At 35.6% G+C, this 27,658-nt stretch overlaps 2 protein-coding genes across 2 annotated transcripts in view; one reads left to right on the forward strand and one right to left on the reverse strand.

The window, feature by feature from the left end:
• The window catches only part of PARPBP (PARP1 binding protein), a gene marked incomplete at both ends in the record, with an annotated part of 40,208 nt that extends 16,298 nt beyond the window's left edge, over positions 1–23,910 (forward strand). Inside the window, 5 exons of the mRNA XM_082280016.1 lie at positions 7,538–7,721; positions 12,522–12,700; positions 13,936–14,017; positions 22,787–22,928; positions 23,576–23,910. Coding sequence (XP_082136142.1) covers positions 7,538–7,721; positions 12,522–12,700; positions 13,936–14,017; positions 22,787–22,928; positions 23,576–23,910 — 922 coding nt within the window. The remainder of the gene's footprint in view (positions 1–7,537; positions 7,722–12,521; positions 12,701–13,935; positions 14,018–22,786; positions 22,929–23,575) is intronic.
• A 351-nt stretch (positions 23,911–24,261) lies between these two features.
• On the reverse strand, positions 24,262–25,478 carry PMCH (pro-melanin concentrating hormone; the record flags this gene model as incomplete). Its single annotated transcript, XM_082280126.1, has 3 exons — positions 24,262–24,311; positions 24,533–24,734; positions 25,227–25,478. The coding sequence occupies 3 exons, from the start codon at positions 25,476–25,478 to the stop codon at positions 24,262–24,264; spliced, it is 504 nt and encodes a 167-aa protein (XP_082136252.1).
• Positions 25,479–27,658: the final 2,180 nt, after the last annotated feature.

Genomic DNA, 27,658 nt, shown 5'->3' on the forward strand with positions numbered 1-27,658 from the left:
CTCACGCTGGAGCCGAGTCGAGCTCGCCCCATCGGAGTGAGCGCAGCGCTTCGGAGCGGCTCTGCATCCCGGGCCCCTGCAGCCTCCGCAGCCTGCTGGAGCATCGTATAGCTCGCCTTCATCGTGTGGGTTAGTGCTCTCAGCTTCCCCTCGACAGGGAAAATGCTATTTCTTATGGGCTTCTTTTGAGAAGCTGTAATTGCATCTCGGGGTGCAGTAGTGTTTGGGGAGAGAAAGCACATTGGACTCTGTCTGGGATTGTGCTGGATCTTTGAGTTAATTGGACTGTGTTCACACAGCCCTGGAGGTTTGTGGTCTAAAGTTGCTGGAAAGTTGTGCAAGCATATGCAAAACATTGTATATAGGATTGCTTAAATTTAGGATTATAGAATAATTCAGGTTGGAAGGAACATCAGAAAGTTTTTGGTCCAACATCTTGCTCAAAGCAGGGTCAATTATGGAGTCAGCTCAGGTTAATCAGGGCTTTATCCAGAGAAGCTTTGTACAGTCTCCATCCTTGGAGGTTTTTAATCTCCCTCTTGGCAACCTATTCCACTGCTTTTGTCCTCATGGTGAAAAGCTGTGGGTTTTTTTCTTATATTTAGTTGCGACCTCTCTTGTTTCAGTTTATGCCTATTGTCTTTTTTCACTGTCTGTCAACATGAGGAGTCTGGCTCCATCTTCTTGGTTGCCACCCTGTAGGTATTGGAAAGCTGTTTAGTAAATCCCCCTGAACCCTTCTCTTCTGCAGACTGAACAAGCTGTTCCCTTAGCTGCTTCTCAAAGGGCATGTCTCCCTGACCAGCTTGGCAGTCCTCTGCTGAACTTGTTCCAGTTTATCAGTGTCTTTCCTGGACTGGGGGCCCAAAACTGGACACAGTATTCTAAATTTGGTCCAACGAGTGCTGATTAGAGAGGGATAATCACATTCCTCAGACTACTGGCTACGCTACTGTTGATGCAGCCAAGGATACTGTAGGCCTTCTTTGCTGCCAAGGCATGCTCCTGGCTCACGGCTCACTTGCTGAACATGCACCAGGACTCCCAGGTTTTTTACACAGAGCTGCTCCCCGACTGTATCGTTGCAAGGGGTTATTCCTTTCCAAGACTTTGCATGTCTTGTTGAATTTCTTATGGTTCCTGTCAGCCCGTTCCTCTTGTCTGTTTAGGTATTTTTCCATGGCAGCTCTGCCCTCAAGTGTATTGACTTGTTCCATCCAATTTGGTGTCATCTGCAAACTTGATGAGCATGTATTTTTAGAGAGTCACTGCCAAAGATAATAGAAAAAAAACAGGTTTCAGGATAGGCCCCTGTGTTACTGCATTATTACAACGTTTGCTACCTTCTGAGCGTGGTCATCCAACCAGTTGTTAACTCCTCTCTTTGTCCATCCATCCAGACTGTAGCATCAATACTTGTATGTTGAGAGTATTCTCTGACAGTGTTGAAAGCCTTGCTACAACCAAGCTAAATGGCACCCACCATTCTCCTCTGGTCTGCAAATCAAGTAGTTTAATTATAGGGGGAAAACAGATTGGTCAGGTATGATTTACACTTGATAAATACATGCTTATAGTTACCAGCCACCACCTAATCCTTCATATGCCCAGATATGTTTTCTTAGAAGACTTTGCATTATTTTCTTAAGGAACAAAGTGAGGCTGCTGAACTTGTGGTCCCCCAAACTGTCCGTCTGGTCTTTTTTTTTTTTTTTTTTTTTGCAATGATTTGCTTTTTGCCATTTGTTGGGGACCTCACCTGGTCACCATGACTTTTCAAAGATGATATGAAGTTGTCTTATGTGAGGGTATTTGCCAGTTCTGTTAAGATTCTTGGATGCAGTCCATTTGGTTCAATGTACTTGAATGTAATCAGTACTGTCAAGTGAAGCCTGATTTGATCTTTATCCACTGCTGGATTTCTGAAAAATTTCTCTTATCAGAGGTCCAGGAGACCATGTTGGTGAAGACTGAGGCAAAGAAGGCACAGAGTACTTCTGTTTTATCTATGTCCACACTGTTGCAAAATCTGCCTTTCAGCAAAGATCCCTCATTTTCTTTGTTCAGCAGGTGAAGCTCCTTTGACATTCCTTGTAATTCTCAACTCCAGGTGAGCTTTGGTTTTCCTGAAAACATCCCTAAATTCTAGGGTGATGTTTCTAGATCGTTTGTGATCTGCCCCTTCTTCACCATTCTGTGTGAAGCCCTTTTGCCTTCAAGCTCTGTCATCAGTTCACTGTTTAGCCAAGCTGGTCTGCTGATAGTTCTGCATATTTTCCTAAGTATTGTGATGGACTTGTCTTGTGCTCATAATATTATTATAGTATAATATCATTTATATTATAGTTAATAACGGCTTTCCTGAGCTCCTTTGCCTTTCAGAATTTTTCACAGGGGATTCAATGACTGCTTATCAAGACTTATTCTGGGAAGGTTACTTGTTTACTTTCATACTACCTTTGTCACCAGACTTGGGTAGCAAAGCTTGGGATGAAGAATAAGAAGAGTCACTCTAGTTTCTTTCACCAAGCTAAAAGAGAAATTTTAGCCCATACAGCAAAAGCAGCAGTAGCAGCAACATGAAAAAAATACTCTGCAACAGGATTGGTTTTTTGCTGTGTTTTTGTTATGGATATAATAAACTGTGAAACTCCAAAGCGTCTAAGGAAGAGTCTTCACTTAATGTTGACATCTGTTAGGAAATTAGATTAATAATCATACATCCATTGCTTGAGGTTGAAATTTTGAGTACTGAGTGCTTTGATATGGTTTTTTTTACAGATGTATTTAAAATCTAGATAAGTTCACTGATACGATTTTATTGTTGAAATCTTGAAATCTAAATTAACATGAACTGCTAACTTTTATTAGTTTATGCATATAACATAATTAGAAATAAACCTTTAGATTTGCTTTAAAGGCACGGTTACTGCCCTGTTAGAAGCATTTGTAGTGTGTTGTTTCCTAGATTATTTTTGACTCACTCTTCTACCCAGGTAGATCAAGTTCTAGTTGACATCTTGCTGCTTGGTGTTTGAGAATGGAGTTACTGCTAATCTCTTCCTATAGCTCTAAACCAAAAAATTAGATAACTGATCAGTTTTTGTCAAGTTCTAAAACATCTTTTAAATCCATAACAAGGAAAAAAGGCCGTGATCTCTTCCCACCCTGTGATCACTGGGGGTTTGTGATCTCTTTTCTGGCACTTGTTCCCACTACCTAAATCAGATAACTATGTATTTGTCATCTTTTTTTTACCTCTGTTGAACTTGAAATAAATGAATAAAAATGTTGAACTTAGTATAATAGAATTTTGATGTATTCTTTTCTGTTCCTGTTAGACTTTAGGAGTCTGTTCTGCTTTTTATCATGTTTTGAGTATTGTCCATATTCTTGACTTTTTTTTCTTTGTTCATGCTGTTTTAGTCTTTTCCAAAAAAGATGTATTTCCAGAAAATAAATAAAAGTGCCCCTGCATTGTATTAACTTTTCACACTAAGGCCTGAGTTCTGTAAGAAGAGCTCTTGCCGATGTCATTTAGATTTTTGGTAAGCAGAGAAGCTTGTTAATTTGGCAATCTCAGTAGGAACAGAATAGACAAGGTATGCTATTATTGTCTTATAAATTAGTTACTTCTACATAAGAAAAGATAGTTTGATAAGGAAAATTAGATAGAAATGGGTCAGGTTGGGCCTCGGATGATGTAAGGCAAAAAGGATTCAAGTGGGCACAAGATCTGTGAATATTTTTAGTAGAAGAAACCAGTGACAAAAGATATGATTTTTCCAGTGCCTGGGTAACAGGTGGAGTTTTACATTGTACTATTCTTTTAAAACTCTCTTTAGGATCGCTGGTGCAAAGAAGGCATTCTTTACATATGATTCATTTTATCTATATGTAGACACTTGTGACCTGAATCCTGCTTGTTTTAGTGCTGGTTAAAGCTGAAGAAGTTAAGCCATTCCTTCTGTCAGTTGGTCTAAAATATTTGTGAATTTTCTTGCTGATGGTCATGTTTGGACTTTGCTGGATCCATTCATTGGAAGGGTGCCACTGTACTATTGACCTCAGGCATCTGTTCAAACATTCTCTGTCGGACAGTGGAAGATGGTTGTTTCTAAAGTGTTGGGGTTTTTCTTCCATTTACAATTACACGGATGAATTTCCTTTTGTTATTTCTATCATAGATAAAGATAGAATTTGGTTTTCTGGTTGATTTTTCTTTTGGTTCATACATTTGGAACAGACAAATGCTGCATGTGACTCTGAACAGAATTGTATTACTAGCTTTAAAAAAAAAATGCTATTTTACAATGTGTCATGGTGGCATTTGGTGACTATATTTGCTGACTGAATTTGGTAAGGGTCCTCCTTCAATGCAGTTTAAAAGACTATAGATGTGATACTGAAGCACTTTATCCTAAAATACCACATATCAGTAGCCTGTGATCTGAATAAAACGTCCCAGAAAGCTTTTTAGCAGGAGCACTGACTAGAAGGGATAAGGTCTTTCCAGTTCTCTATTGCCTTAGACAAATGGCATTGTTTTGTTTAACGTAACAGGTTCATTCTTGAATTCAACTAGTTTTCTTGCTCCACTTTCAAAATTAAAAAGAGAAAAAATTCTTCACTTTTGCTGCTGTAAAAATTATCGTGAGATGCATATTGCATATGTAATTCCATATTTAAAACAAACCTTTGTGGTCCTTCTGGCTGTTAGGAATTGCAAAGTGGATAACAGTTTCCAACTTTATTTTATTACTATAAATATTTTTTTAGTGCGATGTCAGATATTTTAAAGTTTGTTTAAGTTCAACTGATCTTCTGAGTAAAATAAATCTATAAAAGAGTAATATCAGAACAATCTGGAATAGGGTTTGTAAATCTTTGTGAAGCCAATCTTTGTAAAACAAACAAACCCCCAAAATCCCAAACACCCCAAGGTGCTTTTTTACCACATTTTACTTTTATCATCATGCTTTTAGTTAGTCTTTTTGAACCTCACTAGAAATGGATCTAATAACTAGATTCAACATTACATATGTGCAAGACTAATGACATTATATTATATGTATTCATAATATTTATAATATATATTGTATATATTCAACATATATATATGCAAGACTAATGACACAACACAACTTATGTTATATTCTGGTGTAAAATGGCATAAGCTATAGCAGGGCATTTCAGTACTAATCTGCACACATTGAATCAGCATTTTATGTCTTGGCCTGTTGATATAAATTCTAGTTGAAGTGTAAATAAACTTTTCTTTGCTCCAGTTAGTACTCTGTATATCTGTTAGGAGACTGGAACTCATTCCTGGAAAAGGAGAAGGAATATGGGGAGAAGAGGATATTAAATGAACTTTTATTTCTAGTATCTTTAGTTGGCATTGGACAATAAAGGCAAAAAAATAAACATAGAAAATGAAAATGTTTTTGTCAAAAGTTTGTTATTTTTTCCCAGTGAAAATCTATAAGGTAATTGAGTCACATGCAGAGCGAAGCATTTAAATTAAGGGCATAATTATCTTAATTAACTGTGCTAGTACCCAGCACTAGTTGTACAATAATATTTTTTCTTCCAGCATACATATGTGTATATATCTTAAATATGTGCAAACGATAAAGATGTAAAGTTCAACATACCTGTAGATAGAAATAAGTGACCCTGGTTTTCACAGGGAATTTCAGTCAATCCCTTCACCTGCTCATTTTTCTTGCAGTTCTAGGTTCAGTGCAGTATTTATGGAACAGATACTCCTAATTTAATACAATACTTTTCTCATTTGAGGATATTATTTTGGAAAATGTAAGGTTAGGATTGAGGAAAACAGATCAGTCTGGCAAGAAGTATCAGGAGACTTGGCTGCAGTTCCTATATGCATCTCTGAAACAGAGCTCTTCTTCAGCAATGCTCTCCTCTTACCTCTTGACAACTTGCAGTGGATTTTTTTTTTTTCCTTCCCTTTGAACTTTTTATTTTCTTGTGGTTAGATAGAATTGTGGGATTTGGAGCAGTGGTACAGTAGATTTTTAAATTTTTTTCTTTAAACTGTCTTTTCCAAGATCTGTATGGGTCTTAACAGACCCATCTGTCTACAGGATCAAGTCTACAGAGAGACTTGACATGGTGATTTTTCTTTTGGCCAAGTGCATACATTGTTCTTAAATTTCTTCAAAGCATAAGTTTTTCTGTTTAATGAAGCCTGAAAAATCTAATGTGAATTGTATAATCTTTAGTCTGTAAAAGCTGAAGCTGAGAATTGCATGGAAATATTAAAAACCATAAAAGGACAATAAAAAAAACCCCAAGCAAACAAACAAGCAAAAAAACCCCCACAAAAAATAGTTGCATGTTTGTCAGGTTTTTCAAGTTATTTACAGGAGTCTTGTTCACCCAGAATAAGCCAAAACAGTAAGGTCCCTGGCTCAGTTCCCTCCATGTATTTAAAGTGGAAACAATATAAGCAAACTATTTTTTGTCTGACTTAACTCCTGTTCTTATCTAGTTCTGCCCAATTATTTTATATTTATATGATTGTAGACATGGAGAGGTTCATTTGATGAAGGTTCTCCAAACTGTAATTCTAAAATTTATCTTCAGAATTTAATGTATACAAAATAAATCTTTATTTGCATTTGCAAGATACCCTTTTAAGGCAAGCTGGCAGGAGCATGAAGGAAACCAGTAAGCATGGAGGAAGCTGAAAAATAAGTCATGTCACTCTTGGCTATGTGACCCGGAGTAATGAAGCCATTGCTTTTGGGTTTTGACAGAACTGTCACTTGCAGCATCATAAATGTATCTAAAAATTATTCTGTGGGTACCAATAGCATCTCACGATGCTGAATTTCTGCTTTGGTGTGGACTGTAAATCTAATTTAGGGAAAAAATGCTGTTGGGAAGAGATACATTATAATACAGGAGGGCTGAGTGTTTCTTGTGATGCTTTATTTTCTTTGCTCAAGCAATGGTAAAACATACTGGTTAGGGGCTGGAAAAAATGTTACACTTTTATCTAAAGGAGCTTATTCTCTCTTTCATAAAATCTTAATTAAAGTACTATCTATTACTATCTATTTAAATAAATAAATAATTAAATAAAATTGAAAGAAGATTGGGATTTTGGAGCACCTTCTCAAAGCATGAAAGACTCAAAAATCTAATTGGATATTAAACAGGAATGCATGTTTGAGTGAAAAATTTTGTTTACACTTAACAGTTTATGAGCAAAACTGTAAATGTAGGTTTAAAGAAAGTACTTTTCTTTGAACTTCTAAGGAGAAGTTAGTTTGCGTTGCAGCTCAGAGTATTACTAAATGCTGAATTCATTACCTTTCCTTATAATAATTTTTTTTTTTTTAGCAAACTATTGTGTTGGACAATACATCTCCACTGCTGTTTGATTTAAAAGATCAAAGCTGTTCTCTCTGATTAACAGTGAAGACTGGCTATGTTCAGCATTAATAGGTATACTAAAGTGTTGCCAAGATTAATGTGGAGATGACCCTGTGCCTATTTTCAGAATTGCAGGGGGGCGAATTCTGTCAACAGTGAAGATGCATTTGATAAAAGGCCGAAGCAATGGGGATCCTTTCTGTCAGGCAGTAGAGGAAGTTGTACAAGATTTGGATTTGAAGATTAAAAATATTATCGATTCACAGCAGGAAACCTTGACTGCTAGCACTACTGGAGTCAGTCCAGCACGGGTAATGGGACTTCTTTTGTTCTTTTTACTATTTAGTTTCATAAGAAAGTAAATGTCTTTTGCCTGTTTCCATTTTTAAAGGACTATCTATAATCTTTTTCTAACAGTACAAAAGTAGTGTCATTTCCTCTCTGCTGTGGTTTTAAACTTGTTGGAAGACTTATACTTGAGGATTACACTGTGGATTTCAAATAGCTGATTTACATAACCTAAATTTCTTACCTCAAACTTGTAAATAAAATAATCTTCAAAGCTTAATTTGGTTGTCCAGTTATTATAAGTGTAGATACTTAGAAGCGTCAGGTTTGCCATTAATTTCAAAGAAGTAAATCTGTAACAAATTTCCCAACAAAAGAACCTCATGAAAGTAGAATTAGTATTTGAGGACATGTATCAGTAATTTTTTTATTAAAACACACAGGTTTTAATTAGTTCAACATCAAGTACTTCTAAGGCTAAGGCATTCAAAGTAAGGTTAAATATGAACAAAGTCTAAAACATGGTAAAATGTGGAGTTGGAGGGGTGTTAAAGCCCCAAACAATCATGTGTAACCTTTTCTCTTTTGGTGTTTCAAGACACTAATGAAACTATCAATGATTTTGTTTTCTTGGAAAGAATCAGGATATTTTAAGTTCTGTAAGTCAGGTGTTTAGAGTATAATACAGGATTTCTAGTTGTGGTTCATGTACTTTGATTCTATTCAGATTTCAATAATAATCTTTTTGTGATGAAAAAATCAACCAGCTTGAATGATTTTGTTTTACATTGTTGATGTATAAGATACCTAATGCCATGTATTTTTCTAGCAAATTACAAAAAAATTATAGACACCTTGAATGTGTTTAGAATTGTTAGGATGCTTTGTTTTGTGAAGTCACTGGAATTATGCCATGGTAGCAAAAGATTTTTAACAAATTTTACTCAAACCTTCAATATCCTTTTTCTTTTTTGAAACAGCTAAAACCAGCCAGAGCCTGTTGGCCAGTTTAAGCTGGTTTAAATGTGTGTTTCCACTGAGTATATTGGAGTATATATTTCATTCTCATTTTCCTGTGTGCTATGAATATTTCTTCACTGTATTTCCCTGTTTCCCTTTCCTATCCTTCTATTTGTTTCTTTCTTATCTGAGAAAATTATAAATATCATCACTTCTGTCTTCATTTAGCTACTTGTGTTGCCAATAAAATTTAGAAAAATTATGTAGATCATTATAAGCCGGGTAAAAGCATTTTATTGAAACTTCATTCTTCAGAGAAATTCACCACTGCTTTTCCAAAATGATGCTTGTTTCTTACCGTTCTCCAGAAGCTCATAGTCTGACAACTCATAGGAGTGTTTACCAGTATCCTTGTTGAGGCAGAAGATAGCAAAGATGTTTGTATTCTGATGACGTTAGGAATGTGGATAAATACCTTATCCTGTTGAGAGCAGAGTGGAGTTAATATTTTTCTCAAGATGGGCACCTGAGGGCAGTTTATGAACTCAGTTTTGTGAGCCTGTGGTTCTATATTGAGGTTTTTTGTCAATTCTTGAGTCAGAGTTATTGCTGGAACACCCCACCTACTTGGGGATGGGCAGATTCTGCTGTTGTTTTTTTCAGTGAGGACACTTGGGTGCACAGCAGAAGATGGTGGGTGTTAAGCTAAACCTTTTCTCCGTACTCCCCACGGTACATCCGTACTCCCCACGGTACATCCATACTCCCCACGGTATGGATGTAATGAGAGCCATTGGAGATGACTTGTCTGGATGTGTCTGTGGCACTTGGCTTCACAAATCCAGTGCTGTAGTGGGTTTATGGGCTGAGGTTCTTGCCAGGAATTACAGCCCATGGAGAGAATTCCTTGCAGAAGCAGATTTTCTGGTGGGACCTGCAACCTCACAGGTGTCTTACTCGGGAGCAGCGTGTTCCTGAAGGACTGCACCCCATGGAAATCACCCACACTGGAGCAGTTGTTGAACTGCAGCCTGTGGGGAGGACCTGCAGTGGAGAAGTTTGTGAAGGGCTGTATCTGATGGGAGGTGTCCCACATAGAGGAGTAGAGTAAGAATGTAAGGAAGAAGAAACAGAAGGGACAAAAGTGTTAGGAACTGGCTGCAGTCCTCATTCCTCATCCCCCTGTGCCACTTGAGGGAAGGAGGTGGAAAAGTTGAGTGATGTAGAGTCTGGGAAGAAGGATGTGGTCCCATTATGATTAAATGGCAATAAATTACATTGATTTCATAAAGTCAAGTTTGTTTTGCCTGTGATGGTAATTGGTAAGTGAACAACCTGTCCTCATTTTGGCCCCATGAGCTTTTTTCAACATTTTTTTCACTTCCTGTCCTATTTAGGAGGAGGAAGGACAGAGCAGCTTGGCGAGCACCTGGCAGCTAACTAGGGTCAACCACTGCAGTCCTTTGTGGGGCCTGAGGAGTTAGAGATAAGGACAGTAGTTGAGAGAGGTAATGACCAAAATGTAGACTGAACATTTGTAGAGAACAGACTAAGTGTTCTTATTTTTTTTTAATTGTGAAGGGATGAGAGGGAAACCTTATTTTTTTTTAAATGTGAAGGGATGAGAGATAGAATATGTGTAAATTGTTTGCCTTTGTCAGCATTGTTTGTTATTTTGGTTTTGGTGTGGGGAATTCTTTTTGTTGATGTAAACGAAGTCTGTGAAGATTGTGATGAAGGTCTATTTTAACAATTATCCTTAAACAGATGATTCACAGAGATGAGGGGTGGAAAAGGGAACTTAGAAAAATATTAAGATAGTGATATCAAATGGTATATTTTAGTGGAGCTTGGTGTGGAAGAACATTTTACTAAAGATATAGAGGGATAGGTTGCCATTTGTAATGGAAAAAGAGAGCAAAATTGAAAAGATCCCATAAGTTTCCCAAATTAATTTGAACTCTATAAAAAGTTAGAACATCTGTATTGTTCTATTAAGATCTCAGGACAGCAAAGATTAATGCTTTGTTCAGATTTTTACATAGATCTTGGAGGTTTGGTTTTGATTTCACTTAATAGAGTAACCCCATGATGCTATAATTTTTCAGAAAAAATCTAAATTCAGTATAAGTTCTGGTTCAATAGGATGTTAGGGGTTTTTTCCTATGTAAGAGACTGAATCATTTATTTGAGTGCAAATTTAAAATAAGTATAGAGGTGAAAATTATACCTCCACTAGCTCCCAGTAAGGCTGTTTCCTCATAAAATGTACCTGAAAAGAGTAACTTCATTAGAAAAATATTTGCTTTTCCCCTGGCAGTAGCAGTTTTCTTCCATCATTGCTCAGTTTTCCTGCAAATACCTGGTTTATAAGAATCTAGAGCTCCAGGAAAAGTTATTACTTTATGCAGCAGGAAGCACTACTTTGTGTTGAAGCCTGCATGAGTGACTAATAGGAATTATGATTAATTTCTTCCTAAGAAAATTACTGCAGTAAATGGAATCTGGCTGGTGTTTCTGGATGCAACTAAGCAGAATAGTCTGGAGTAGCTAATGGTCACTACTCTTGAAAGACTGGGCAACTATTTTATTTTAAAAAAATTTTGATTTGTATTTTTAAGCTTATTTATAAACAAGATTTTTTTTTTTTTTTCTTTCCGAGATCTTTTTGTTGTCTTACCTGGAATTCTTATTTTGCCCTGGACTTTTGTCTATGGTTAGTACACAGAGTTGAGTCTCTGATGTTGTAGTACTTGAGATTTCTGAGTTATTTCTAAAGACTTTTTTTTTCCTTTGTGTATCATCAGTCAAGATGATGCCAAATTTTTACTTTTTTCATTAAGATAAATTCACAATGGCACACATGACATTTAATCTATGTTATGGTGATGTAATGACTGAAGAGACTCAGAATAAAATTTGAGGAAATTAAATGGTACTGAAATAGGCCAATTCTGTAAAGCCAAGTAACAGCCATTTCTGTAATTGCTATTTCTAGCTATTGATTATAACTTATAGTAGCTGACTGACATGTGTTGCTATGGTTTCTTGAAAGCTACATACACTAATTGATGTAATCAAATAGAGAGAAAAATAGAATTTGATCTTTTCAAGACTGTGTTTAAAAGCAGTTAACTGATTAGATAAATGCAGTTCATTGCTTGTCTTGCCCTTCAGAATAAAGTCAGGGTATTCAATGTTTCTGTGTATTAGTAAATAAGAGAGCCTACAGTTTTTTAAAACTACCACTGTGTATTAAGCCCTAAATTTCTCCATGGAATTCCTAGTACCTTTAAAGAAAATTACAGCAAACTTTCAATTTGTAAAGTCCCACAGTGGCTCCAGATTTCTCCATCTGTACTGCTGACTGTTGTATTGAGCACTTCCAGATGTGGATTGGTTTTTTCTTTAAGGAATTCTTTATTCTTGGGGAAAATCATGAGGAACTCACCCAAACAACAGGAAATTGTGCCAAGTACCTCTGTTGTCAAATCTTGATGGAAATCTTGCTTTTAACCAACAGCTTTAGCAGATTGTTTGTCAGACTGGTTGGACTTCACCAGAAAGTGTTTGTGTACCAGAGCATAGAATGCTCATTTCTGCTGCACAGTTTCAGCATAGATTTGTATATTTTTCTATGTGACTTACTCATCAGTGTATACCTGTAGCTGGAAGTGATCTAAACTCTACTAATTGCTTGGGATGAGAAACTTTCCCATGGAGAAGTTCCCCATAAATGCTTACTGGAAAAGGGAAGGAGGGGGTTCTCACATGTTGTGCTGATGTGGATTGATTTTGGAGGTGAGCTATTGGCCTGGCTTGTTGAACTTTGCCATTTTATGTTCCTTTTTATTTACTTGCAGCCAAAATTGCATTCCATAAATCATGGCACTGCATATTGTGGCAGAGATACTGTAAAGGTCTTGCTAGTTCTTCTGGATGAAGAAGCTGTCAGTCCTCCTACCCAGAACAAAGCGGATCTGTTATGTGACAATGAAAGTTTAAATTTATTTGGTATCACCTCTGTTTTGACACTTTTCAGGTGAGTTTTAGGAGGTTGCTTTTGTTGTGTTAGTTTGTTTGCATTTTTTAAGGGATCTGAGTGTCTAACAAAGCATTGATGTTACTTAGACGAAGCAAATAAACACAGTGCTGTCTGCTGTGAGATTAGGTGTAAAAGGAAAGCAATTTTAGAACAGTTTTGAGTTTTCAAGGGTTTTCTAAGTCTTCATTTGCATTTTCTGTATCTTCAAGATACTTTTGTAGCATGGACTTTTTGAGAGAGTACATTTCTGGGCCACGCAGACTTTATGAAGGACTCTTGAAAACTCATTTCTCTGGGCACTGACAAGGAAACTCCCCTATCCATGCACTGAAGAAGCAGTGATGATTTATTTGGTCACGGTCCTGAGGAATCATCAGTTGTTGAAAGAACAGGATGCTAAGAATTTTGACACTATGGGTTAAAAAGAGGATTCATGAACCAGAACAGTAGTGTAGACAGTAACATGATGAAGCTATTTTGAAGCTACATATTTTGGCAATTAAAATAGGAGAACCATTGCAAGGCTGGCACAAATTTTGCACCACAGACAATTAGAAATAAAATAAAGAACAAACTAAAGAAACCAAATTTTATTTATGAAAAAAATTGGATAAATTGAGGTAAAGAATGAATTATTAATGAAAAACCTGTCCTCATATGCACATTGATCTGCCATGAGCTTAAAGAGAGAAGTAATCATTTACGAAAGCATAGCTTAGTTCTTATTGCAAGACCAAAAAAATCCCCCTTTATGTGTATCATTAATTTTTTTCATCATAAGCATCAAATTTTTTCATTGATGTACATAACTAGTTACATAATAGCATGTAAGAGTGGAAACATTTTGTGTGAATATTTCTATTGAGAAGTCTGCAAATAGGAGGAAAATTATACTGAATATCAATCTGATGCTGTTCATGGGGGTGTAAGTAGAATGGTGACTTAGAAGTTCATCACCAGCATTACTACTACTACTAATACTGTGTCTGCAGAGCTACAGTATTGGAAATATACTGCAAAATGAGTACCAGAAATTGGAACTGTTGGTTTGGTTTCTTTATGCTCTCTTCAGTTGTCACAATGTACGTGGTTCTTTAGGAAGGTAGAAATCAAAGTAAAGCTTGGAGAGTGAAGATATTTGCCTTCCTGTTTCTGAGGAACTTGGTATGGCAAAAACTTTTATTAACTAATTGCTTTTACATGTTCTAAATACTTGTCTCTTTTTAATGTAGCTCTCCGGCACGATCCGATGGATCTTCTCCAATACCTCTTAGACAACGTATTCTGAAATCTATGGATGAAAAAGTAATTAAGGTACTCTGTAGTAATTGCTATGCCATTATAGAGGCATTGTAATAATAGTGATAAAATAAAAATAGCAGCATTACATTTCAGCCAGATATTTGAGATTTTTACCGCATAGCTGAAGAAATGTAATTGTGATTAACTTGCAGTAATTGGCCCAACTAGAGCAGTGTTGTAATATGAATAGAAATATCTAAAACTCCAGAAAAAAGAGGCTTTAAACTTAAAAGTACTTCCTAATGAAGATTTCTTAGTGGGTTAATCTGTTCATTTACCTATCTGTGTATTTCAGGACCATAGAAATAAACCAAGCTATCTGAAAACAGAGAAAACTGAATACTCTCACCTGATTTTAGTTTTGATAAAACAGACATTGAAAAGGTGTAATAATGACATTTTCAATGCTTTTTTTCTTTTGATGTTTTTTGTTTGTATCAATCTGAGGACATTTCCATAACATTGCTTTGTGAACAGTAAAATAAAGATGCTAATGTTTGCTTTTTGTAGATGAAATGGAACTTTACAAGAGCGTGTTGGTATTGTGAGGGGCTCTATTCAAAAGAACAATATTTCTGAAAACTGCTGTCTTTCAGTGTACTTCATTTTACATAGTATTTCTCCTTAAAATTGCTAGACTTGAATGTTGAGACTATGGATGGAAGCAGAGTTTGTCTTCTGCTGTATTTCAACAGAAAGCTAAATAAAAGTAGTGGCATAATGTTTTTTGCAAAATTTGTCCTGACAATATGTAAAAATACAAATCCTATTAGTATATAAGGAAGAGGTGTTTTAAGTCATCAGAACTGGTTCTAGAACAGCACAATGGAAAATATCTTTCTGTCACTGGACACTGGATAAGCTTGCACACACAGTGCATGCCTAAGAAGTAGAAAGACATTAAAATGAATAGCACTGTCAGTGTTTTCAGCATGCATTTTAAATATGCTCCAACTTCATTCTGAGTCCTTTTTTGTGGATTGGATCAATGATGGGCATTTTGGATACATGCACTAATTAGGGTGACATTTAGTTTAAAACTCATAGGCAAATTATGAAAAATTGATAAAGGCTCTTCTCTAATTTTATGTAAACAACATATTTAAATTGCAGCTTTACTCATCAAATAACAAAAACGTATCATGGTGTGTGCATAAAATGCTGAGATACATCATTCCCTTATATTAATGGAAGTTTTGTAATTGGATGCAAGAAGAGCTGTGTTCCGTATCAAAGTGCAAAAATTATTATCTAAAAGTAATTACCTGTCACATTTGAGACATTTGCTGGTTTGACAAGTTTTTGACAGAAACAAGCAAAAATATGAGTCAACTAAAATGGTTGGTGCCAAACTACTGACTTCTATAACTAAAACTCAGTTCTCTGCCATTCATATTTGAATTCCACCCTCTCGTATAAAATCCTACTTCTTTCTTAAAATGTTGGTCTTTCATGTTATTTTTGGTTTTTTTTCTCTCTACTTTTCTAACAATTTCTACAGTTTAATTTGCATGTTTCTACTCCTCCATATTCTTTCTTTTTTGTTATGAAGAAATTAAGTCCCCTATCTTTCTCTTCTCTTTCTGTATTTTCTTTGTGGCTGCATACATCTACAAACAACTTCAGCTATCAGCAATTCACAGCTCTAGAGTGACCTTAGTGTTCCTGTGTCAAAACTGACATCTTTTGTCAATTCTATACTATTCTGTGGATAGCCAGCTCTTGATCTTGAGGTGGTAAGTCTGTCTTTCCTGGTATATTTAACACTGAAGAAGGTGCTGTACATGTTAGGTATTGTATCTGTTATATTTTCACTCCATGGCACTTCTGGAATTTTTTTCTGTCTCTATGTCTACTCAAGTGTAACTTATTAGGTGTCCATTTTACTTTTTGAAGTGCTGCTGTGTGTTTTTCTTGGATTTGGTAGTTGCAACTTTCGCCTACCTTTCTTCACTGAGATTGCTATCCAAAAAATTCTTATCAAAGTGATTAGACACTAGGTGCTATCCTACTGTTCACATCTCAGTCTGTTCATTTAAGTTGTGGTGCATATAAACTACTTGTTTTAGCCTGTCTGAATCCAGTGATTTTTTTCTGATTTGGCGCTTTGCTCTGTCCTTGCTTATATTCAGCCTGCAATACCAGTCTTTGTTGTTCATTTGTTAATTTTCAGATGAATCCTTTTAGCTGTCTTTTACACGGTTTCTTATGGCTGAAGGGATTTCCTATAGCTATCTGCAGAACTCATTAAACTCCTTTCAAACCTTTTTCAGTACCTTTAAATCAACCTTTCCCCAAACCTTAGTAGTGCTTTTTGTTGAGATAAATGCCCACTACAGTGACTCATTTCAGTTCCTTTCTCTATGAATCCATATATTTCTTGTCTAGGATTGTAATGTCTCTTGGTAGAAATAATTTTTGTTTGGTCCTTACTGTATGGCACATAGCACAAAGAATTCCTTGTCCATGACTGCAGATCTCAAGTACTGTAGTAATAGTTGCCACCTTCTTACAGTGAGTGTCAGTCTCCATTGTTATTCCATGCAACCATCTTGAAATGTGTACAGGTTGCTTGTAAAATTCACAGTTACAAATTTTGTTATGCATACTGCACTCATGTTAGGAACTGATTTAGAAGAGGTACCAGATATTTGCTTTTTGAATAAGGGAATAGCAATATGATGTTTCTTCTCAATATCTGTGATCCTTCAGCGAAGTTGCTTTTGCCATATATGTGATGGTAGCTTTAGTTCAAAAAAATTGCCCAAAGGACCTTTTTACCATGCTGCCTCTGATAGGTGTTAGGTGGTTAGTCTATAGTATAAATTAATGATGTTTCATTAGGACTTGTCCCATAAAAGTTACCTTTTCCATGATATTTGAGAAGGGATGAAAAACACAGTAGTGGTGATTAGTTTTGGCTGTATGCTGAGTCCCATCAATATGTATGTGTTAAATGAAGAAATTCGTAAAATCTAGAAAGAAAAAAGAGAAACACCTGAATTAAAAATAAATTTTTAAAAAAGTAAGAGAGAAAAAAGGCTGTTGTGCCCTCTCTTTCCTTAAGAGGAACTGATCTCTCAGCTTCTGTGGAATTGTGTGGAGGAATGCAGTTTGATAATATTTGGACCTAGGATACATCATCATCACACATGTGTGTTTTAGTATCTAAAAATAAGGACAGTGGATAAAGTAAACAGGTAGCTATGAACTGGAATTGGTGTTCAGAAATAAAATAAATCTTGTGGATATTTCTGTTGTGCCAAAACAAACTCCTGGCAACAGTGAGTGACAAAGAAATATTTTTTGTCTCTCAATCCTCATTAAATACAGGAAGAAACACAGAAAGATCACCTAGCTATAATGGTATTTTTTCACAAGCAAAAGTGTTGCTCGTATTGCTTGATGAGAAAGAAGTCTGGGGAACAAGCATGTTGTATTGTTTCATTTCCTCTAACAGAAGTAGGTAAGAATAACGATATGAAACTTGGTCTTGCTTTGGGAGACAATTTAGTTTCAAGTTTATCTATTGCTTAAGTGAAGTGTCTTCTGGTGAATGGTATTTTGTAGAAGGAGTCTTTAATTCAGAAAGGTCTGTGGAACACGTATTAAGTTATGTCTCTTGTCAGCTGTCCTTACCACTCCTTTGCTTTACAGAAATATGTAAGAAGCTTAATTGGACAGGAGAAAGTTATTTTATCTGAAAAGGGTTTGTCCAGCCTTATGTTTGCTTTTTTGAATCATATTTCTATTTCTATGAAATGAGTAGATACCCTGTTTTTTTTTGTTTTTTATTGATTTCGATGCATTGTTAAAACTCTGCTTAGTGGTGTGAGAGGGGAATGAACAGGCTGTTACAATAACCTGCCTTGTTTAGGCTGAAGAGCAACTTTGGACAACAAAAATGTTGCATAATAAGATTTTCATCTTTCTTCTGCACTGCAAAATATTAATGAGACTTTCAAGTTGTAGGTGAAGTACTGTTCCTGAACTAATGAGATTTCACTAATGAGTGAAACTGAGAACTTTAGGAGTTAAGAAGAGACGGACCAAAGTTATTAGGCTGTAAGCATGCAATATATGAGAGTGTAACAGATATTTTTTTGTAAAGTTAAGATTATTTTAGCCTTTTAATATTTTGTTTTAGAAATCCTGCTGTATTGTTAACAGACTTACCCTGAAACAGCTGCAAGAACTTTCAGTAGTTTGGTGTGTTTTTTTCTTAATGTAACCAGAGACAACCTTTCCTATATGAGGCACTATTTCCCTCCAATTGGGAACATAGCTGCAGTTTTAGTTTTAAGAAGAATTTGTGGCTTAAGAACTCTAACAAATCTTGGCATGCTTGAAGTTCATTGTAATTTTACTGTGTATAGAAATCCTTCCAAGAAAAAAGCTCCACAAAGCAAAAATCCTGGTCTGCCTTTCTCATGTGACTTTTTCATGTCTCTATAAAATGACTTAATATCTAGCTTCATGCACTGCTGTTATTTTTCATTGCTTAGTTCTCTAAATGCTGTTACTTGAGAGAATTGTTTTGCCTGTTTGTGATTCCAGTACAAATAAACTGTGACTTGGAAAACTATGAACAGGAAGTTATCAAGAGTTTTCTTGTATGCCCACTGTAATTGTGAGCAGAAGAGTCACAGTAATAAAGAAAACAATCTTCTTCAGGTAGTAGTCTCATCTGTCGTTGCAAGAAATATTTATTTCCAAAGTATAATTATCTATAATTAAGGAGAACACCAAAATTGACTGATAGTTTATTAGAGAAGTGAAGGGAAGGAAAAGGTTTTAAGTTCAGTACAAAATCTGAAGAAAGACTTGGTGTTAGTTGATAAACCACATTTGTGTAGAAAATACCATTTTTATTTCTACAAAACCCCTAAACTACTTTATTTAGGATCCATAGCTGTGAGTTTTGTTTGAAAGCCAATAATTAGGTGATTTGAGGTTTATGTTCTCAAAACAGTAGCAGGTTATTTTGGGATAGCAGAAGGCTGGTACAATATCACACTAAAAAAAAAGTGATTGTTTCAGTACAATAAAAGCTTGCCATTACCTGAGCTATCCAGGATATTTTTTTAATAACATGCCATGGGTTTGGGAAAGATCATTTATTGTTTTGTTACTCTTCCCTTTGTACTCTCTTCCCTTTTTCAACTCCTCCTTTCAACTTTCCTTGGAGATTTTTTTTTCTAAAAGGAAAAGGGTAAAGGTGAAGAAAATAAATTTTCTTTTTATCTCTTCTTTTCTTCCAGATAGTACTCTAGTTGTTTGGCTAGAAAATAAAAACATGTGTTTGTTGTTACTGATGTAGGTTTTCAAATTCTATTATGCCATTCCAGTGTATAAAAACCAAATCTCAACATTCTTAGTGACTAAATATTGGCAGTACTGTCTGTGTGCAGATGCTGGAAGGAGATCTGGAACAGATTATAATCTGACTTTTAGAAATAAATAGAGCATGCACCATTAATATTTCACATAAAAGTGAATGTTTTATATGGGCATCTTGACCAACTGAAAAATTTCTTGAGATACAGATGTCAAGGTGGGAGAATGTACTGCTTTATCTGCTTATTAGGACTTCTGATTGACCTACTTATGCTGAACCAGTTGTAATTCTCTCCTACCTTCTTGCAGTTGAAGAGTGAAAACAGTGAACCTTTTTTTTTTCTGAAATGAAGCAGAATTTCTTTCTTCATATGGGAATAAGAGCAACATCCCACTTGCTTTTGAAGAGGAAAGGGGGCATAGTAAGGCTGAGTTTGTTGTATGCCCTTCGTGTGCAGCTACTCAGTTAGCAAAGTGATCTCCCAACTTTTTTTCTCTCCCTGAGCTGTGGGTCATTGGAGTGGTGCTCTTAAAGCAGTGAATTTTATGGAATTTAATTTAAAAGAACTCTAAGAGCTCTTTTCCTAAGAGCTTTTTCAAGCTGTTGACAGGTTTCATTGTGTGCTTCAAGTAAATTTTAGGTTGATCTTTCTTCTTAAAAACATTCCAGTGAAGCTCTACTTCCTAATTCAGCGCTAGACTTGTGCTCCTTTGTGCTGCCTTCAGGCTGTTAAAATTTGCTTATTGCTACTTCACCCAATGTAATACAGTTCTTTATACTAGTGAATATACATTCCCAGACTAGTTGAAATGTTTGACTGCTTCAACAAGTTGTCTTACACTATATATATGCCCCCTAGATTACTTCTAGCATCAACAGTCTGGTTTGGTAGAGGTTTGTGTACTGTTTGCAAATGCCTGAATGGTAGGTGATGCAATACAGACATATTTCAAGCTTCAGTGGAGTTGAAACACAGATGAGTTTATGCTGTTTTTCAGTATTTGAGCTTGACTTCTGTCCTTTGACTCCACATTTTCTATCCCTACAAACTGAATTAGTGAAGTGTCAGATGGGAGTGGTAAAAAAGAAACACTGTTGTTCATAAAAAAATAACTTCATTTATTGTTGGTTATAGAATGGTAGCTATCAGACTTTCTTGCTCAAATTTTGTTTTTAATGCTGTATTTATTACAGATTCATCAGCTTAGCAAAATTGTAGCTTATTTGCCTCTTGCAATATGAATGTGATAGAAAGCTGTTCAAGGTATTGCATAATTTTTGATGTGTCTCATTTATTGAAAAATAATTGAGAATTGAGGAATTTTTAAAGGATTTAGGTGAAGTTTTTCAGAAACATATCAAGTACTGGAAAATATTTTCATTCATATTACAGTAACCTGAAGCTAAAAGGAGATGCAACCCTTTATTTTCTTAATATTGTAATTGTACAATGTGATGTTGATTAAATTTAAACTAGACAGCTGCTCTATACTTCAAAACACTTTCTGAAAAGAGTATAAAGTTAATGACATACAGTCTACAGCTTCCTCACAAGGGGAAGAAGAGGTGCAGACACTGATCTCTCAGGTGACCAGCAATAGGACATGAGGGAATGGCATGAAGCTTTTTAAGGAGGTTAGGTTGGATATTAGGAAAATGATGTTCACCTGAATGTTGACTGGGCACTGGAACGGGCTCCCAGTGCAGTGGTGACAGCACCAGACGTGACAGAGTTCAAGAAGTCTTTGGATAATGCTCTCTGGCACATGGTGTGATTCTTGGGGCTGTCCTGTGCAGGGCCAGGGGTTGGACTCGATGATCCTTGTGGGTCCCTTCCAGCTCAGCATATTCTATGATTCTACTTAGAGTCAGTGAGCTGAGGTTTAATCTTGAAGCACACAAACCTTGAAATGTCTATGTATATAGTCTTATTTTGTGGTAAATATTTTAAGTACAAAGTAGATTAACACTTGAAAGAGATTTGAGTTGTTGAGAGTCAGGCTTGCTGGTTTGCCCTGTTAAATCTGCTTTTCTTTCCATGTTGTCTCAGTCTGTAATCTGGCCCAGATAAATTGAAGTTTAAGAATGATGGACAACAGGGAAAATTTGGCCTTTTTGACTCCTGAAGGGAATACTGAGGATTAAAGTAAAACCATGTGTGTCCAGGCATATTAAACCAGAAAGAACAACTATGTTTCTGTAAATGAATGGGATATTTTTTTCCAAATAGACCAGTGTGTTCACCTGGCCAACAGCAGTACCATGAAGAGATAACTAGATTGCATGTCAGTGATAAGCTTGAGTCTGTTATGTATGTGTGTGAAAGCAGGATGTGATGAAAGTGGCATAAATTGTGACTGAATTTTGTGGATGAAGTTCTCTGTGAAAGGCAGCTTCTGGAAACATTATTTTCTTCCCTTCTAAATCTGAGAATTTGAGTTAGAAGAAAATTATATCTCTAAGGGTCAAATCTGAACTCTGAGTTTTAATCTTGCTTGTGCTAAGAAGAAAAGTAGACTTGCATAATGCAAACCTTTTAATCAGAAAAGTGGCTGTAAACCTCTTATTCAACAAAATCACTCCTGCTATCTATTTGTATAGCAATATTTATTTTGTAACAGTGTTTATTGCTTGTTCTTTTCTCTGATGTTTTTGCTATTGCACCTGTTCAGCTCAAATTGATTTAAATTTGCCTTTGTTGTGTTAAAATTTTTAGCTAAAAATCCAAATGTATTGTAATTATCTGCTTTGTGCTACATCTTTCAATGTAATTTGTATAATCCAGTGCACTTTCAGATGAAAGTGGGGGCAGAATGTGTCTTGCAGAATCTATATCATTTATGATCAATGGTATGGGAAGTACAAAGCTTGACCTGAAATTCTCAGGTGATATGAAACTGTAACTTAAGAATAAGCTGAGGAAATTTTACCTGTGACTTGAGCTAAATGAGTGTGCTTTGACAAATGTGGAGTTAGACATTGGCATTCAATGGTGAAATAGCTTTGTTTTGTGAATAAATGGGAAATCTGAAATAGCACTGTATATTCCCCTTTCAGGTGTAAGTATAGATGATGACCTATAGAAGTATGGAAATTGACTGTGGTAGCTATGACACCTACTCAAAACAGTGGAGTCTATTGGAAGACTAAGGCCTAACTTGAGAGAAAACTTTAAGCTGGAGCTCTGAGAGAGTTAATGTGTAACTTTCTGAAAGAGCTGAAGAAGAGATTTTTTAATTATTTTAGGACTTCTAATAGAATAGTAAATGATTATCCTTGAAAGCCCTTACACTTTGTAAATGAATACTTAATTTTCTTTTTTAATGTGAGCATATCCATTTTTCTGTGAGAAGAATGGGAAAGCTTATTATTTTACTAGTCTTGTAGGTGTTGTCTTTCTCTTTTGTAAATAATAAAAGCTAATTGCGGATTGGTATTTGCAGATGAAGCAATCTTCAATTAAATCCCAGTTTGCCTGTACATATAAAAATGATTTGAGTGAAATGAGTGGTCAGCATTCCCATGCAATTCCAACCTGCAAACATCCTGTACCAAAGCAACGTTCAAAAGATGGAAAATGCACAGGTAAGCTGTGGTAGGGTTGAATAAATAAATGTGATAGGTAATATTTTAAATGCTGTCCCAAAAGCCTTTAGTAGAACTCAGTATAAATGTTTTCAACAAAAAGAACAAAAACATCTCATTGTTCTCAATGTCTCATATGCCAGTTAAATCTTTTTGCAATAAAACGTAATGTCAATGCTTTGAAAATAGAAATGTTTGAAAAATTTGTTGATGCTATCTTGAGGTAAAAAAAAATATATATGTTGCATATATGACATATTTGTTGTTATTCTACAAAAGTAATCCAAGTCAAATCTGTACTTTTGCCATTAATTGGGGGGAAATTTTGTTTTACTGCGCTATAAACTATACAATATATAAAATTTCTATGCCCTTTAACCCTCTCTTCCAATATCTTAAAGTTATAAATCCACTTCCTTAAGTCAGTTATCACATGTTTTGAGCAGTGTAATTTTAAATTGGCAATGCACTTATGAACACGTAGCAAATGTAATAGCAATGACCAGCATAGCTTAGTTTTATTGGTAATACATTAGTTTTGATTTAAAAGAAAAAAAATAACATGGTAGTCCTTATAGAAAAAGGATGTATATTCTCAGGTAACTTTTTATTTCTTCACATATGTTTTTGATATTCTTACATGACAGAAGGTACAAATTCATGTCTTGATGTACCAGTGCTTGGAACTATTTCTGAAAGTGTTCACCAGACTAGAAGTTATACAGAAATGGGAAAGCTGAGTTGTCAGCCAAGGAACAAGAACTCCGAGAATGAACAGATGGATTTGAATAACGACAAAATAATCTGTGACAAGGAAAGTGAACCATCTTTGCAAAAAAATACTAAAAGACTTAAGACTTCAAACAGCTCTCAGAAGGACTTGGACAGCAAAATTGGTAAAAAAAGAAAACAGACCAAAACTGCAAGTAAGAATAAGTTGATTGCTGGTCAGACAAAATTAACTCGCTTTTTTCAGCTCTAAGTTTTTGTTTTCATGTACATGGTATGTTGACAGTTGTAAAATTTTGCAAGAAAACAGGTGAAATTAATGAATTACTTCCTTTCATATGTAAATAATTGAAAGTATCTTGTGTATTGTATTAGACAACTGCTTACAAGTCTGGATTATGCTGAAGTCTTTTATTTTTTAGTAACAATACATTGTTAATAATTACACTTATTTTTGGTAATGAATTATGTATCCCTCTACAATTTGATGGGAAATTTTTTTTTATGCGTATGTACAACCACACTAACACTCATAACTTCAAATTACATTAAATTCAGAATAAAATGTTTAATCTTCAAAGAATGTGGTGGAGATCAGTAGTTTTCACACTTGCCAACAAGGTCGATAGACTCTTCCCAGCATACACCTGAGGACTACAGGAGAAAAAATAAGAGTCTGAAAGTTTATATCATCAAAGAACTAGAATTCTTATGGCCTCTGGAAATATTTATTTAACAAACACTCCCTCCCCTGTGCACCGAATCATAACAGACATGGAGCTTCTAAATGAACCTTTATCAAATTGCTATATTGACATTGCACTGTAATTTACCAGAATGAAATAATCTTTTGTGTAAAAATAAAATATATTTACTGTCAAAATCTCTTCTTCCTATAGGGAATTTAGCTGAATTTTCTTCATCTGTGGTCTCTCTTTCCTGTGTTGACTGAATATTTTGAATTTCAGTGTCAGCTGGAAAAGCCATGGTTCCCTTCAGTGCAGGATAAGGTAGTTGTTTTCTACCCAAGTTGATTGGCATAACATGGTTGAAGAAATCATGTCTGGAACCTCTGTCCTGTTTTGAGGGAAGACAAGAGGTTTATCTTTAAAGTGAGTTGTGTTCACATTTGGTACTTTATACTTCAACAGTGCAGGTATTCTTTGTTTCAAGATCATATCTTGAAAGTAATGCCTCCTTTATATCTTTGGCCAAAATGGTTTAATGGACATAATTAAATAGTGAGTGTCATGTTTGGCAAAGTTAAAAACCTGTTGCTGCATATAGGGACATGCATCAAATAGAAATATAGGTTCCCCCCCCTGCCCATCCTCCAAGTTTTGGCTACTATCAGTAAAAATCAGATTTAATTCAACTGTCCAAGTTACACATTTAGAATCTTGGCATTAGATACATAGAGTTGAATTTTTTTTCTTGACTGTGTTATGTTAAACTGATGTTTTTTGTATATTTACATGGTTGTTGCTTTAAATCGTTGTACTTGCTTTCTAAAAGGGTATAAATGAGTTTCAATTTTACAATTAAGCCAAAATGTAAAGCTGAACTCACCAAAAACTTCATGTTTCCAGCATTCTTTTCATTGAAAACAGTGCTGTCTTCAGTCTTGTAGTGCTTCAGCAAAGGTATCACTCCCCTGTTCATAGTTTTATCTCCATTTCGTAGAGTTTTTCCTAGATTTAATGCAGCTAGCAACATATCTTCATCTTCTACTTCTTGCAGAGGTTTCGAAACTGAGAGTAGAAGACCTTGAGAAAAAAGAGAGAGAAGAGAGAGAATTAGGATGTATGATGTGATGCACATTTTTAGTTACTTAACGCTTGAGAGGTTTGGTACTTCTCAAATTCTAAGAAACCTTTTCCAGTGGTAAATAATTGCTTTCCATTTCTGGAATGGCACACTTTATATATTCTACAGGTTGAATGGAAACTACTTCAATGGCTGATGAGTTCATTCTTTTAAAATGACTCATATTAAAGAGTAACCTTTTCAATAATCCATCTAATCCCAGCTGTTTAGAACTAAAACATTTCTTTGTCATGGATAATTTGTTTCTTTGTATGCTTTTAGAACAGATTAGTTCCTTTTGGTGGATTAGTATAACAAAGTTCACAGAAAACCAGAAAAAGTAATGTCCATTTGTGTTGTTTATAAAGCCTTACCTCTGATTAAGGCAATTTACAAAGAAGAACTCATCTACATAAGTAAGCAGGATTGTTGTAAAGGTGTGATGTATCATCTCTTTTGATCAAAACTGGATTCACTGAAGAGTTGAAATTCTTGAAATTTGATGATGGCTTAGACTGCTACCGTGTTAAAGTTGAAATAATTAATTTGTATTTTCATGTCTATTATGTCAAGTTGCATTATACAGAGTTAGTGGCTAGAAATATTTATTAATTCCTAATTAACTATGCCTGTATTTTCTTACTGAAAGTGGATTCTTCTCAGCCAGAAATATAACATAGTCAAATATGATTGCTAAGAATGTAGAAAGAAAACTAAACTTCAGTTTTTCATTTAAAAAGTGAAATGTATCTATTATCCTATGGAAGAAAAGGTAGAGGTGTCTGCATACTGTCATTTTGTTGTTGTTGTTGTCTGGATCTGGGTTTTTTGTTGTTGTCTGGTTTTGTTTGTTTTGGTTTGGGGTTTTTTGCGTTATCTGGAAAGCAAATAGGGCCAGCTGAAATTTAGTTAATCTCTTAATGTCAGTGATGGAAACCACACATTCAGTGGCTGTGTGCCTCTTAGCTGGTACTTCATGTTTGTTTTTTCCTTTAGGTTAGTGCAGGGCACTAAGCATGCTGCCATTCAAGGCAAAGCACTAGGGAATTCGCCACTGCTCACTGCTAACTTCCTGGAAAACCACCTACCTTGCCAAAGTAACTTCTTGGTAAGATGTTTCATAGGAAAATGTCATGCTGGACTAAGCAAATTTTGGCTAAGGAAAATTTTTGGTGTGCCCACTTTTCTCCAAATGAAGAAAGTGCATTTAATCCTTTCAGGGCAAAGCCTCTCTCACAAACAGAATTGTTTCTTCTTATTATTTTCATTTCCTTGCTATAGAGCCTGTACTTGCCTCTGGGCAATTGAAGTGTTTTCTTTGACTTTAATTGCCTGGCTAAAGAGGAGACAAATTTGAGAGTTGATTGTACATGGTTTAATACTTCTCATCCAATCTCTGTTTGCTAATTTGTATTCCTCCCTCACATTAAGTATTTGTACAGTTTTGTTCAATTAATAAAGCAAAAGCCACGTATGCTGTTCCAGGTACTTTTCATTTAGCTCAGCCTTGGCAGAACAGGAGGAGTGCTTTGGAGCTGTGTTGGCTGCAAGGTTTGCTTTTTATACGTTGGTCTGTCAATTAAAGGTTGGAGAACAAGCTATCAACCCAGTAATTGGGTAGATGGCTGGAGTGTCTGCTTCTCTGAAGCTCTGGCACCCACAAGTGTGCAGCATCTCACATGGGGCTCACTTTCAAATGCCTCTGTCATTTAATACAAAGCACAGCTGCAATGAGTACAACTGACCTGGGTCATTCACAAAGTCCATCTACAGCATCTATCTAATTGTCTACTATGAGACACAAGCTGATGTCTGTGAAAGAATACGAAGTCAGGGCAAACTTACGGTACTTGCCCCAGGATCTTCTACTGTTTCTTGAACTAGTTCATTTTTAAGGTTTGTTGAAGATCCAAGGTGATTCTAGTGATGAGTAGAAACTTCTAACTAGGCTATCAAGAAATCCAGAGCACGTGTCTGTAAATTAATTCAGTGACTTATCAACTGCGCTGAACAGGCAGAAAATGTTTGTACACCTGCATATTTGCAATGTGTGTTGTGTACAGCTCTTCATAATGCCTTGGGGGATCCTAGCACTCTGATATCTACACTTCTATTTCTTCATCCTGCAACTTTCAATTTTAGTAAAAATGTAAAATGTTCTGATACATCAGCCTCTATATTTTACCATTATTCGT

Source organism: Coloeus monedula (genome assembly GCF_965178545.1).
Source record: "Coloeus monedula genome assembly, chromosome: 4".
Taxonomy (NCBI): domain Eukaryota; kingdom Metazoa; phylum Chordata; class Aves; order Passeriformes; family Corvidae; genus Coloeus; species Coloeus monedula.